We start from the raw sequence: 15,769 nt of genomic DNA, 5'->3' as shown, positions 1-15,769 counted from the left end.
ATATCTCATATAATTTATTGAATACTATAATGAAAATGAAAAACAGAACGGTGGTCTGGGTCCAGCATGGTTGTAAGTGTATCAGTTGTTTACCCCATGACTGCATGGCTGGCTGGGAGCTGCAGCTCACTGCCACCGTCCAGCATCACAAGTGAGTATCATACCACTTACCACTAACCCAGGAAAAGATCAAAATTCAAAATTCAAAGTGCAGTTTCTATTGAATGCATTTATCTCTTTAACATCATTGTAAACTCAAAAAATCAAAAGTCAGACCATTGAAAGATGGGGACCATCTGTACCTAGTTTGCATATTTCCCTAAAGTACCTTCATTTATTACCAGGATGCAAACCTTTCAGTGACTTCTTGTTGTCTAGCTATTCAAGTTTCCTCTTCTGTTAATTTCTCATGAATGTCTTCTGGCCATTTTTCTATCAGTTTTTGTCTTTTTTTTTTTTTTTTAAACTGATGTACAGGAGTTCTTTGCAAGATATCCTGGGTATTATTTCTTTGTTCTATCTTTGCCCAGAGGTTTTAAACTTTAATGTAATCACAGTCACCAATCTCCTCTTTTATGTATCTTATTTAGGAAATTCTTCCCCACTGAGTGGTAAAATATTCACCTATATTTTCTTCCAAAGTTTTAAAACTCTGCTTTTCATGTTTAGGCTTTTAAATATGCTGAAGTTTCTTTCTAATTATGGTGTGAAGTAGGGATCTAATTTTCCCCCTGTATCAGAAAACTACTGTCCCAAGCACCGTTTCCTGGATGGCCTTTTCTTTCCCCACCTACCTGCATCAGTACCTCCATCATGGTTACGAAGTAACCAGACGGGGAGGGTTCTGATCTGGACTTTCTATTCTGTTCTAGTGGTCTGTCTATCCTTACACTGGTACACAACACTCAAAGACTAAATTACTCTTTACACTTACATAAATAAGTAGAAACCATAACAATATCAGCTTTTTCCTTTTTTAAAAAAAGAAAGAAATATACACATTAGAGGGAAAGAAAACACCAAATTGAAGATAGTAGTTACCTTTGTGGGGAGGTAAGGAAGAACTGGGGAAGAGTACAAAAAGGGCTTCAGTTGTATTTGTAATGTTATATTTCTTAAACTGTGGGGAGGGAGAGCAGAGAGGACAGTTTACAATGTGTTTTTTAAAAACAATAATCAAAATAAGGAAGTGGCTGGCTGATCTTAAAAATTTAACGAACATTCCGGGTCAATACAGATTCTACTTCTCTTTCTTTAGTACTTTAAAATACACGTTAATATTCAGAATGAGGACACATATGTTGTAAGACTCTAAAGTGCTCCCTGAAACAAGGATTTCATTAGTAAGATCTTAGCCTTTAATGTAGCACCTCTCACTGCTGAGTAGTACAAACACAAATGAGAGGATTCCACTGTATTGGAAGAGCTGTATGCTTGCCCAATTGCTATGAGTGCACAAAATTTACAAATACCTTCTCTGTTACACAGAAATCCAGACCCAAGGTGGCAATGGAGCAAGACGCCACCTTGTAAATACAATTAGCAGGGATAAGAAGAGTGATGATTCAGACTGGGGAAGAAACCACTCTTTAATTCAATTGGGAAGTGGAGTAAGGAACCTGAATAAAACATCTCAGGTCACTCTAGGAGGGAAATGACACCTGCAAAATGCAACACGGGAGCCCCTCAGTCTACACTCTGGCGATCTTATGAAAAAGGCTCCTTTGAAATGAGTATCCAGCCAACAGATCAGTGATTGGGGGTAAGGAAAGGGGCTGACCACAAAGGAGCCAGGGGAACATTTTCATGGTGACAGAACTGTTCTATATTTTGATTGTGGAAATGGTAACACAACTGTATACATTTGAAAAGGATTTTACTATATGTAAATCATACTTTGATAAAAAGAATAAAAGAATATTCATCCCATCTGAGATCCCACCTTATGATGAATTAGAATAGCCCTTTAGTCCTAGAGGAGGCAATGCCAAAGATCTGGCATACGGAAAATCAGTTTATAAGAACAGAGTAAACTTATATATGTAGGAGTTCATGAAAAACAAAATAGTAAAACTAGGGGACAGAACTGTGGGACAAAGAAATAGGGGATACAACCATGCAAAAAAGACTCTGCTTCCAGATACACTATCTGGGTCTGATGAAATAAATGACACTTGTTGAGAGAAAAACTTGAAGGCATTGATATTTTACATAATTTAACAGGAGTATTATACTAATAGGAGTATCATATACTCAGCTACTACAACACAATATTAATAGAAGAGTTAATACAAGGATAAAGAGAGGGACTTCCCTGGTGGCGCAGTGGTTGGGAATATGCCTACCAATGCAGGGTTTGAGCCCTGGTCCGGGAAGATCCCACATGCCGCGGAGCAACTAAGCCTGTGCACCACAACTTCTGAGCCTGCGAGCCACAACTACTGAAGCCCGCAAGCCTAGAGCCCGAGCTCTGCAACAAGAGAAGCCACCTCAATGAGAAGCCCGCACACAGCAACAAAGAGTAGCCCCCGCTCGCTGCAACTAGAGAAAGCCCATGTGCAGCAACGAAGATCCAACACGGCCAAAAATAAAATAAATAAATAAATTTTTTAAAAAATAGACTTAAAAAAAAAAAAGGGATAAAGAGAAATATGGTAATTCCCTGGCGGTCCAGCGGTTAGGACTCAGCTCTTTCATTGCTGGGGCCCTGGGTTCAATCCCTGGTCGGGGAACTAAGATTCCACAAGCCGTGTGGCAGGAAAAAAAAAAAAAGATAAACAGAAATAAAACATAAAGAGAAATAAAACAAAAGGCACCCCCTCAAAAAAAAAAAAAAAAAATTACTACCAGCTCCTTTTTGCAATACAAAAAAAAATTTATAAAGACCTGGAGACTCTAGCGCCCCTGTTCCACTCTGCTCCCAGAGGCCAAAAGACAATTCATAGAGGACAAAGCAGGTCTCATTCTTATGCCCTTTTTAAAAGTAAGAAAACTTTCCCAAAAGGTCATCAGTATATATCTCCTCATATTCCGTTGGCTAAAATTGTTCCATATGTCCATTCCTAAACCAATCACTGGCAGGGGAAACAGAATTACTATGGTTGGTGTAGACCAGAGATTCTCAACCCCATCCGTCCATAAGAATTACATGGAGGCTTCTAAAAATTACTGATACTTGAACTCCATCCTGAGATTCTTATATAATGGGCCCCCAGCACTAGTTATTTACTTTTAAATTTCCTAGGTGCTTTTTTAATGCACAGTCAGTCAAGGTTGAAAACGCTGCAGTAGTCTACTGGGGGACAGTATTGGGAAAGCAACCAATGGTGCACTCCGTGAGTATTCAGCTGGTTCTGAGAACTGCATCCACGCTGAAGGGGTGGAACACATGCCTGCATATTTATATAGAACACCTCCATCCACGAACGATTTAACCAGTGATTAAATGATCAGATTCCAAGAATCTGATCATCCCAAGTAATAAAACAGTATTATATTTCCTTTTGATATAAGTATGTCTTTATGGTAGATGAGTTATACAGTTAAATTCCATAAATTACTTACCTAATGTACACCTAAGCTGAGGCTGAAGCCTAATAAAAATATCATCTCTGACTTCATTCAGACAGGTCTCTATCTTTGCAAATATTTCAGAAGGAAGTTTTTTACAATCTCCATCTGATAATAAAATACAGAACATTATCAATTTCTCATCAACCTATTTCTTTCTACAGACAATTAAGACATTACCAAAATGAAAGTTTACCAGAGTCAACAAATTTTATAGAGACAAAAATGGAAAATACAAAATTCCTTAATTCTTCTTCCTCTCTCTGTGGTATACCATATATTCCCTCAATATGTGTTAACAGCACAATATCATTAGTACTGACTGCCTGCCTCAACATCATTCTGCCTGAGTAAAATCTCAGTGCAAGTCTTTCTCATCCAAATAATCACAGATAGGCCTAGCTAAAGAGCCACACTTTCAGATTATTTTGCCCATCACTGAAACAGCTGAAGCTCTCTCTTTTCATGAAATTATTACTTATGCTAGAGACAAAATCTAATCATTTAATCCTCTCTGTATAACTTTTACTGAACTTAACTAGATCACAGGAGTAGATACATTTATAAGGAGTCTTAATAAAGTCATGATTATTTCCCAAACTAAGATTTGGTATGTTTTCCTCCTCCTATGTCTTTTGAAGGGTCTTCAATGACATCATCACATTTCATACAATTCTACATTCTGCTTTTTTATTTACACAAATCTGCTTCATTAAAAAATTTGCAGGCTACTAATTACACTCTGACTGAACCATAGTTTTATTAGTCATTCCCTATTGCTGGACATTTGTTTCTTTTTTTACTATTATAAATACTATCATGTTAAACATCTTTGGGCACACACCTGTCCATGTTTTTAATCATTTCTTTAGGGTAAAAGTCCTCAAGATGGAATTACTCTGGCAGAAAACTACCTAAGATTAATAAGAAAATTATTTTGAATAAAAGCCGCCATATGCATCTGACTCTAGTTACTCTTAAGCTACAAATAGATCTTTTCACTAAAATCTCTTACGAATAAATAATTCATATGGCCTGATCACACCCTGCTTATATGTCTCACTATGAAAACATCCGGAGTCTTCTGTAATATGAAGTAAGCATTAACCAGAATTTTTGTTATTTGACCACACTGAAGAAAAGAGAAAACTTACAATCCAAAGTAATGTAGCTTGAACAAATGTAATTACAACTATATTGTAAAAACTACAATTATCTTGTAAAAAATTAATATAATATTAAAATTAAAAGTTAATATTTATTTAATATTCAAGTCAAAATTTGAATGAGGTATGTTCTTCTACAACAAACAACTGTCACCAACTCAGTACTGGGGTTTCTATAATTATAGAAAACAGGAATAAAGAGAAAAGGCAAAAGCAAATATGCTTGTGAGAAACTGAATTTTAAAAACTGCAAAAAAGTTCAATCTCAAAGAAACTCAAACTGAAACAAAATATTTTTTATCTAAAAAAATTACAGCTTTTTAAACGTTTCTACACAAAGGTGATTAAAGTGTTCTGGGATGTTTATTTCTACATATGAAAATGGATTATTATGTTGGTATAACCCTTCCGGAAAGCCATTTAGAAAGACTTTTTTTTTAAAGGATCCCCGGGGGATCCCCTACTTTTTTTAATATAAATTTACTTATTTTATTTATTTACTTTTGGCTGTGTTGGGTCTTTGTTGCTGTGCCTGGGCTTTCTCTTGTTGCAGGGAGAGGGGGGGGGGGGGGGGGGGGCGGGGCTACTTTTTATATAAATATTTTAACATCCCTTCTAGGGTATAATCAGCAATAGATTCAAAGGATACACGGATATCTGCCATGGTATTTACACATAGTAGCAAAAAAAAATTGTAAGTAGCCTGAATGGTTAACAATGGGGAAACAATGTATAAGAGTATACTAATATAGTAAAATGTTGCACAACCGAAGTCAAACTGCATAAAGGTTAGGATTCTCCACCTACCAGATACCAAAACCCCAAAAGCCATAATAATTAAAGAGTATGGCATTGGTACAGAGACAAAAAAATAGTCAACAATGGGGAAACAATGTATACGATCTATATAAAAGATTGCATGATCAAAGCCAAGTTGAATAAAGATGAGGATAGCAAGACCTAAAATGCCCTAATAATTAAAATAGTGTGGTATTGGTGCAGGGACAGATAAAGTGACCAAGAAAACAAAACAGAGTTAAGGAACAGCTGCACACATACATAGATTGTTATATGACAAAGGGGGCATGGCAGATCAATTGAGGAAAAAGGTGGAGCTAGAAAAACAGGCTATGCAATGGAAAAAAATGAACCGTTACCACATACCAGACACAATTACCTCCAGTTGAACTAAGAATTTCAATGTAAAAAGCAAAGCTCTGTGACTTCTCAGTGAAAATAGAGGTAAATGACTTTCTGATCTTGGAGAAAGGAAACATTTCTTTTTAAAACCACAGACATTACTAGCTATAATAGGAAAGATTAACAATTTCTGTCATCAAAAGATATCTTTAAAAAAGTAGAAACATGAGATACAAACTGGGAGATTCAGTAACCTGTCTGAATAAATATAGCAACAAGGACATATAAAAACTCACACAAATCAATAAGAACATGACAATACAACAAACAGCAATAAGACACAAACAGGCTTCACAGAGGGAACAGAGGGTCAACCCAGCTGTACATACGAAGAGCTGTCCAACCTCTCTAAAATCTGGGAAAAGCAAATCAAGACCACAAACCATTTTATATCATTCAAATTGCAAAAATCACCACGTGTGAAAATAAGCAAGGGAGGAAATATGGATTAGGAAGATCTCTTCTACATTGCTAATGGGAGTAGACTGGTACAACCACTTTGGAAAACGATTAGCCATTATCTAGTAAATCTGAACTCAGAGCCTATCCTATGGTATATCGAAGAAAAACTCTTGTGCCCCAGGAGACTTGCCTAAGACTAGTCACAGCAGCAGTATTTACAATTGCAAAAAACAACCCAATGACAGATGAATAAATACACTTATGTACTTACAAACTGATATACTTACGAACTGGAAATATTATATAGCAACAAAAATCAATGAAACACAAATACAAGCAGCAGCACAGATAAATCTTTATAAAAAGAAAAGGAAGTCCCAGAAGAAATACTGTACAGTATGTCTTTTTTTATAAAGTTCAAAACATTAAATTAGGCAATATATTGCTTAGCCATATACATGTAGGAAAAACTATTAAAAAACAACAAACGATACAACACATTTCAGGATAATGATTACCTTTGGGGGAGGTAGATGATGGGATGTGGAGGAACACATAGGTAGATGTAAGTCACTGGAAATATTTTAATTTATCTTGGGTTGGAGGTGGGTTCATGGGTATCCTATTTTATAGAAAATAAAAATATAGCCCTCACTGTGAAGAGAGATTTTGGGGGAGTTGTGGGATTATGGATGGTTTGTATTTAATTCTTTATTCTGCTTTACGGCAACTCAAAAACTTAAAGTTGTACTTTGATGGACTCTATGTTGACCACCATTAACCCTGACAGCTAAGATACAGCCATAGCCTCTTTATTCTTTACTCTTAGTTTTTGAAAAAGACTGCCTTTTGGGCAGTCATGATAACACAACTGGTGTTCACTCAAGCTTCACGACAGACTCTGTCCCTGTGCTCCTTGCTCCGAGGTTCTACGTAAAACAAAAGCTACTGATGGCATCTTTTCGCGTGCTATGAGACAACGTTCAACATTAACCTCTTCAAAAATTAAAGAGAAATAAAATGTTATTACTAACCTTTAACTCCATCCAACTGACTGGTGTGCAGAAACTCATTGGCTTGATTATACCTAGTGAACAACCGACCGAACACAGACTCCTCTGTAGAGCACAGGTCAGTCACAGTGTTTTTCAGCCCTTCCAAGTGCACCAATGCTGACAGGATACAGTCTAACCAACAGAGAGCATGTGCGTTTTTCCATTGGACACATGAAGTCTGGCAAAATGAGGTATGCTTGCTCTCCAACGGCATTTCCAGTTCAGATGTGCATCCTTCATTTTGAGGGGAAGTCCCTCCAGTTCCAGAAACATCAACCATAGTAGAATCTTCTTCAGCAGCCGTGTCAACAATATCAGCTTCCAAAATCTCATTCTGCTCCAAGGAATCAGTTGTCCTAATTGGATTCTGTTGACCACCGTGTAGTAAACCAGGTAAGTCTGATGAGGTTTCATCATACTCTTCTTCATTATGTTTACTGTTCAAAACTTGTTCACCATCAATACCACTATGATTTTTAGTCTTTTTGGAATTTGCTACAAGAGGTGAATCTATATAGTTGGTTTCCACGATCTTTCTTTTTTGAGGCTTATTTGGAGTGTGACGATCTTCCAAATCAGGAGTAATTAAGTTATTAAGTGATTTAGAGCCCAAGGGATAGATGCACTAGAAAGAAAAAAAATAACAAAAACTAAAAATTCAAATAAGCTCAAGCTTTAACTTCACAGATTCTATATCATGAAAAATACGTATAAAATTTTAGCATTAATTTGACATGAGAGGGTATATAATACTATCAATCTAAATTTGAAGGAACCAGGGATAAACAGCTATTTAATCAAAAGTTTCATCCCCAAAAGAGTTATTTTTCCTAGTTAATTTGAACAATCAAGGGTTTAATCTGAGTTACTCTAGGGTAAGCTAGCAAGGAAAACATACATAATTTTGCTTTAATAAAGAATCTAATGTTGAGTGAATTAAAAATTCCAACATTTTATGAGTGTATTATTCTTTTTAAGACAGGTACACTGCATAGCATTAAAAACTAGAAAAGTATTTTCAAACCAAGAAAGTCTCAGAGTAATCTGTATTGTTTCTCAGTTTTGAAACTGAGTATTAATCTGAGAACACATCAGCATATCAATTTTACACCCATATTGGGTCTAAGAATCAAACTGGCTGAATTTTAATAACTTCACCATGCATGAACACAATTTCAGGCAAATATCAAGAGTAAACAAATCACTAAAATAATCAATGAATTTTCCCTAAGTTTGAAAACTAGTGAAATATTTTACAAGACAAATGCAAGAAATCTACATACCATGTGCCCTCATTTAAAATATGCTTTCTTCTACACAAGTACGGTAGATTGCTCCCCTGGTGGCCTCCAGTGAACTAAAGAACTATACCTCCAGATACTCATGCCCTTGTACAGTCAGCCCCCCGCCACACAGCCTCAGGCTTGGCCACGTGACTAGCTTTAATGGGACATTAGCAACCAGGATGCACATACTTCATAAGCACTGGCTTACCGGGCTTGCCCTCTTGGAGCCCTCTTTCTGAACAATCTTTCTTAGTCCCAGCCATCACACTGTCAGGATCCCAATTAGCCTCACCGAGAGACCCTCACGGAAAAGAAGTGAGATCCTCGCTGACTACCTGAGTTGGGTTCCCAGCTGGCAGCTAGCATCCACAGCCTGCCATGTGTACATTTTAGTTGTCCCAACCAACAGTATGTGAAGTGTAAGAACTGCCTTGTCAACCCACAGAATCATAAGTGAAGCCATTAAGTTCCTTTAGTGACTAAGTTTTGAGATGGTTCACTTCACAGCAACAACTAACTGAAAGGCTCTCATTTAAAGTATAGCATTTTCTGGGCTTCCCTGGTGGCGCAGTGGTTGAGAATCTGCCTGCCAATGCAGGGGACACGGGTTCGAGCCCTGGTCTGGGAGGATCCCACATGCCGCGGAGCAACTAGGCCTGTGAGCCACAATTACTGAGCCTGCGCGTCTGGAGCCTGTGCTCTGCAACAAGAGAGGCCACGATAATGAGAGGCCCGCGCACCGCGATGAAGAGCGGCCCCCACTTGCCGCAACTAGAGAAAGCCCTCGCGCAGAAACAAAGACCCAACACAGCCATAAATAAATAAATAAATAAATAAATAAATAAAAATTTAAAAAAAAAAGGCCTTCCAAAATGAAGGGATAAACTTTAAAAAATAAATAAATAAATAAAGTATAGCATTTTCTATACAAGCGAACATTATATGCATAATATTGTACTTACTTCGAAATTCTTTAGTTTAACAGGACAAGTTCTTGATTTTTCTGTTACCAACTAGCTGTGTGGTCACCATCAACTAACAACTTGACCCTCAACTTTATACCTTGAGATTATTTCCTTAGTCCTACCACATGTCAGAAGACAGAGAACACTTTAAAAATCAATAGCAGTAATTTTGTGTTCAGAGTCATCCAAAAAAATTGAAAACAAAACGTCAAAGAGATATTTGCACACCCATATTCACTGCAGCATTATTCACAATAGCCAAGAGGTAGAAGCAAACCAAATGTCCATGGACAAACAAATGGATAAAGAAAACGTGGTAAATACATACAATAGAATATTATTCAGCCTTAAAAAGGGAAATCCTGTCATATGCGACAATATGGATAAACCTTGAGGACATTATGCTAAGTAAGATCACAAAAAGACAAAAACTGTATGATTCCACTTTTATGAGGTACCTAGAGTAGTCAAATTCATAGAGACAAAGTAGAATGGTAGTTGCCGGGGCTACAGGGAGAAGTTGTTATTCAACAGGTACAGAATTTCAGTTTCGCAAGATAAAAAGGTTCTAGAGATATGTTGTACAACAATGTGAATATAGCAAACACTCCTGAACTGTACACTTAAAAATGGTTAAGATGGTAAATTTTATGTTTTTTTTAACAATTAAAAAAATTTTTACTTTTTTTTTAAAGGCAAAAAATTTTTTAAAAACCTTTACCATTCTCAAGCAGAGTCAAAATCATGGTGTGCACATCCCACCAGCACCCCTACTTAATTAAAAACAACAACAACAACAAAAATCACTCTTAGCCAGTGGGTAATACAAAGAGTTTGCTGACTCCTGGTGTAAACCAATGTACTTCATAAAATACACTGGGCTCTTACTGATGATTAGAACATTTTCTAAAAACTAGATCAATAATTAATTACTCTAAAGTTCTTTTTTTACATTTGCAAAGTATATACTTGAAACTCTTGGTTATTGTTTTTTCCCTCATGGCTTAAAAAAGAATGCTTCAGGGGCTTCCCTGGTGGCGCAGTGGTTGAGAATCTGCCTGCTAATGCAGGGGACACGGGTTCGAGCCCTGGTCTGGGAAGATCCCACATGCCGCGGAGCAACTGGGCCCATGAGCCACAACTACTGAGCCTTCATGTCTGGAGCCTGTGCTCCGCAACAAGAGAGGCCGCGATAGCGAGAGGCCTGCGCACCGCGATGAAGAGTGGCCCCCACTTGCCACAACTAAAGAAAGCCTTCGCACAGAAACGAAGACCCAACACAGCCACAAATAATAAATAAATAAATAAATAAAGGGAAAAAGATGGTTCAATTTAAAAAAAAAAAAAAAAAAAGAATGCTTCAAAAACTAAAAATGCAAAAAACACATCTAACTGTAATAGTTAAAACCACTGTTCTGAGAACAGAGACTTCTCTATTCTGGTAGTCCTTGGTTAAATAACTCTACTGAAATATTACGTATTGTTCAGAAGAGGGAAAAAAGTAATTTTCTTCTAGAATCAGTAAGTTTTATTTTTCTCTCTTTCCAGTGCTCACAATTCTACAACTTTATTCTGAGCTAGTTAATTAGTAAACTCTGTAGAGTCTGGTGTTACAGATGAGCTGAGCTGTCAAGTCTCCTAAAAGTCAAGCCCTCCCCTTGTGCAATAGAGCCTGTCATTTGCTCTAGGGATATCCCTCCAGCAATTCTGTGACACTTTCTCCTATTTTTCCCTCTCTACTGGATATAACCAGCATACAAACATGCTGTTATTTTTCCCAACTTAAAAACAAACAAAAGTAAAACTTTTCCCTCCAGGTACTACCTCACGTCTATATTTCTCAATTCTTCCTCTCCCATTTTCCATCACTCACTCCAATCAGGCTTTTACCACTACTACTTTACCAAAACTACTCTAATCAAGGCCTGCAAGGACCCCCACGACACTCCAGTCAATGGTGAGGTGAGTCCTCAGCCACCTTGAGTTCTCACTGGAATTGACAGTAAATCATCCCTTCCTTCATTAAATATTTTTTCACTTGACATCCAGGACAATATACTTTCCTTCCTGAGATTACGCCTACCTCACTCTCCATGTCTCTCACTTCTTTGCTGGTTCCACTTCACCTCCCAAACTTTTTAATGCTGGAGTGTTCCAGGGCTCAGTTTTGCAACTCTTTATCCACACTCTCGGCAAACTCACCCAGCCTCATGGTTCAATTACTTACTGAACCATGTAAGTTCATGTAAGTTTGCTGATGACCCCCAAATGTATATATCCAATCTTAGACTCTCCACCTAACACTAGACACACAGATCCAACTGTTTACTCCATTTACCCAGTTATTAGATAGATGCCTCAAGCTTGATTGCTCCTGATCTCCTGATCTTTCCCCCAGATTTCCCTCTTCCCAAAGTCTTTCTCAGTTCAGCAACCGGCAGCTCCATCCTTCCAATTATTCAAGCCAAATATCTGGGGATCATCCTTGATTCCTCCCTTTCCTACCACGTACCCAACTCTTTCAGCATATCCTTTTAACTATCAAAATACATATAGAATCCAACCATGCCGCATCAACCTGGCCGCTACTTGTTCTCCCTGGAATACTACAACTGCCTTCCAACCATTTCCCTGCTTCAGATCTTGCCCATCACATTTTTTTCAACATGAAAATCAGATCATGTCACTCCTCTGCCAAAATCCCTACTATGGTTCTTTATTTCATAGTAAAAGCCAGCAAATGGCCTACAAGGCTTTACTGGATCCATCCCATCTTCCCTTATGCTGCTTCACTCACTCCGATCCAGCTCTGCTGGTTTCCCTGCAGTAGCACAAACAGGGACAGGCAACCTCCCCTCTCTCAGGACCCTGTATCTGCTACTCTCCCCACCTGGAAGGCTCACTCCTCAGGTATCCACAGGACTTGTTCATCTCTTTCAGATCTTTGCTCAAATGTCACTTTCTCAATGAAGAGTTTCCTCCTACACTTTTTTTAAAATTGCAAACTACCCACTCTCTGATACTCCAGTCCCTGTGGCTTTATTTTTCTCCACAGCACTTTTCATTACCTCACACAAAAAAGTATGGTTTCCTTTTTTATTTTCTTTCCCAATCTAGAATACAGCCTTGTTGAGAGCAAGAAATTTTTGTTTTATTCACTGTATCCTAGCATCTGGAACAGTGCCAACATGGTGACACACAAATAAATATTTATTGCATAAATGCAAAAAAATAATTTATTTCTATTTGTAAGAATACCTGAAATTTTCTTTAAGTGTTACCCAACAAAAGTATCTATCACCAACAGTATAATATAGTCTAGTATTTTCCAAAACTGGCTGATCATCAGACAGTTCATAAAAGTTATAAAACTACAGAATTCTGGGCCTACTCTATTTAATAAGCACCTAGGTGAGACCCAGAAATTTTTAAAAAGCATTCCAAGTGATTCTGATGAACTGCTAGTTTACCTGGAATAATACATATCTGAAATTAGAAGACTGTATTCCAATCACTGCTCTGCTGCTTTATGAAGATGTTGTGTCCCTAAACACTCTGCATCTGTTTTCTTATTCACAACATGGGAATACCTACCTTACAAAGTTTTGAGAATTAAGTATGTATATGACAGTTTCATAAGTTGTCAAGTACAGTAAAATATAGAGTATTATGGAATTTAACGAGCTCCTGTGTAAAAAGTTGTACTAGTGGGTACAAATTACTACAATTCTAAGATATTTAGAGCCTTAAGTACATAATATTTAGAGATTAATAACCTTTTCAATAAGTCCCAAAGTTAATAAACCAACACATGAGAATAACAACAGCTAAAAGGACCCCCACAAGGTTTTAAAAAAAAAAATCTTGAAATATATTCTCTCTTCTCACAAGTCTAATGACAATTAAAACAAACATCTTCATGTAATAACTCAGGAAATCAAGTGGCAAAATAAAACAAAATATTTAAAATTACATACCAGACAGATCTAGAGACTATCTACATATTAAAAACATACAGTCTAAAAACTACAAAATGAGTACAAATTTAAACACTGAAGAAAAAAGCAAAAGGCGAAAACTTCAATACCATCTAAGATTAATACTTTACCTGCAGATCCTCACACAAAAAGACAGATTCTTGGAAACTAATTCGGTAAGTCTTTAAGGCTTTTAACTTTCCCTTCGTCCTACAAGCAGGGCAATACCCATCTGACGGTACTTTAGCTGAATCATAATTCTAAAAGAGAAAAAAAGTAAATTAAAATATAGACATTCCTAGATTGTATCAAATTACAAAAAGTTAAACGGAAAAGTAAACAGAAAAAAAATGTACAATTTTCACCTAGAAGTGTCCTGGCAAGGTATCTTAAAGATGGCAAATAAAAGAAATGCATATAGGCTTTAATACGGCTATTGTTCCAGAAAGAATATATTCTAGTTTTAAATATTAAATTAAGTGTTAAAAATAGCATCAGTTTTATCTGCAAGACAAAAAGTAATGTCAACTGTCACTGAAAATACGTTCAACATTTTCAAATAGTAAACTATACGGTCTATGTTTTATTTCTACTTTTACATATCAATAAAACATAGAGAGGTAAACAGAGAACAATCTTTCGCCATTACTGTAAGATTTCCGTGGAAGATACAATTTTTAAAAAATTAACTGGTAAAATTAAAACCAAATTTAAGTCTTAAAAATAGGAGAGAAAAAAACCAACTTTGCACTGAGGCAAAAAATAAGTTCACTAACTTTTCCCAAATACCCCACCATGTGGAGTGAAGATATCCCTATATCAGTCCCTGGTCCAATCACTGGCAAACCATTTCCAATCTTCGGGGAATCCATCATTCCGAGTCATTGGCTAATTTATGTCACTTGAAACATGTCAATATCACTAAGGATTTTTCAATGAACCCTGGAAAAAAAAAAGTTAATAGACAATTTTTATCAAATGTATGTATATTAAGTATATTTTGAGAACTATATATCTTATGTTAAACATATTCTGAAATTGTAATCTTGAAGTGAAAACAAAATACCTAAATTTATTTAAAGATCTAGCAAATTTGTGGAGAGAGGGCAAAAACTGGCAATAGGACCAGTCTTCACAGTAGACTCATGTGTAAGCAAATTTATCAAAACTTGTAATAGAGATAGCTATTACTTAAATATATTGACGAGACCTTGAAAACCTAAGTTTTTAGTCTACGCACAACTCGAAACAAATCTGTAAGCATTATACCAAGAAAATATTTAAATAAAACACAGATCCATTGTGCCATTACTTAACAAGGACAAAAGAACCCCATACATTCCTATTGCTTTCAACTGCCAAGAATACATCACCAACTGAGAACAGTGCCACTTTTTGAATAAAAGCTGCCAACAAAATACTATTTTACATTAAAGTAAATAATCTGTAACAGAACAAAAATATAAACACCGTCAATCGTACAATGTTTTGAGTGTAGACCCATGGAGTAGAATCACATTTAGTAAAGTTGAAATTATGAAACTGGAGCTCAGTGTAAGGGAAAAGTAATTGTCAACAGTGGTTTAGATATGGATTTAAAATACAAGGAAAACAAGATAAAGGAGAACTTTAAGCAGAGTGAATCACCACTTCACAGGGATGTTGTAAAACACTTTGAAGCAAAATATTTCCCAAATCCAAGAATCCATGATTCTGTAACAACCACTTCCTAGGAAACTGGGGCTCACAGATTCACTTCAAAAACTAGTTATGCTATTGTTTCCCGCTGTATAAACTTTACACACCATTCAAGCCAAGGAATAATTTCAAAAATAAAAATGCTTTTTAGAAAAGTATCAGTGGAGGATAGCCTCATCCACCAGAGGGCAGACAGCAGAAGCAAGAAGAACTACAATTCTGCAGCCTGTGGAAGGAAAACCACATTCACAGAAAGACAGACAAAATGAAAAGGGAGAGGACTTTGTACCAGAAGAAGGAACACGACAAAACCCCAGAAAAACAACTAAATGAAGTGGAGATAGGCAACCTTCCAGAAAAAGAAATCGAACAATGATAGCGAAGATGATCCAGGACCTCGGAAAAAGAATGGAGGCAAAGATCGAGAAGGTGCAAGAAATGTTTAGCAAA

The 15,769-nt window shown here is 36.6% G+C and overlaps 1 protein-coding gene across 3 annotated transcripts in view; it reads right to left on the bottom strand.

The window, feature by feature from the left end:
* USPL1 (ubiquitin specific peptidase like 1) overlaps positions 1–15,769 on the bottom strand; it is a 39,272-nt gene that overhangs the window by 16,330 nt on the left and 7,173 nt on the right. Inside the window, exons 2-5 of one of the 3 annotated variants that reach the window (XM_068526872.1) lie at positions 14,398–14,563; positions 13,753–13,881; positions 7,373–8,018; positions 3,565–3,678 (exon numbers count right to left, since the gene is read on the bottom strand). In XM_068526872.1, coding sequence (XP_068382973.1) covers positions 3,565–3,678; positions 7,373–8,018; positions 13,753–13,881; positions 14,398–14,496 — 988 coding nt within the window. In that variant the 5' untranslated portion in view covers positions 14,497–14,563. Of the gene's footprint in view, positions 1–1,041; positions 1,121–3,564; positions 3,679–7,372; positions 8,019–13,752; positions 13,882–14,397; positions 14,564–15,769 lie in introns of those variants that run through there. The other 2 variants (XM_068526873.1, XM_068526874.1) reach the window with 2 other exon arrangements.

Source organism: Eschrichtius robustus, chromosome 18 (assembly GCF_028021215.1).
Source record: "Eschrichtius robustus isolate mEscRob2 chromosome 18, mEscRob2.pri, whole genome shotgun sequence".
Classification (NCBI taxonomy): domain Eukaryota; kingdom Metazoa; phylum Chordata; class Mammalia; order Artiodactyla; family Eschrichtiidae; genus Eschrichtius; species Eschrichtius robustus.
The sequence above is the reverse complement of the archived record's forward strand: the minus strand, read 5'-3'. Positions and strand labels throughout refer to the sequence as shown.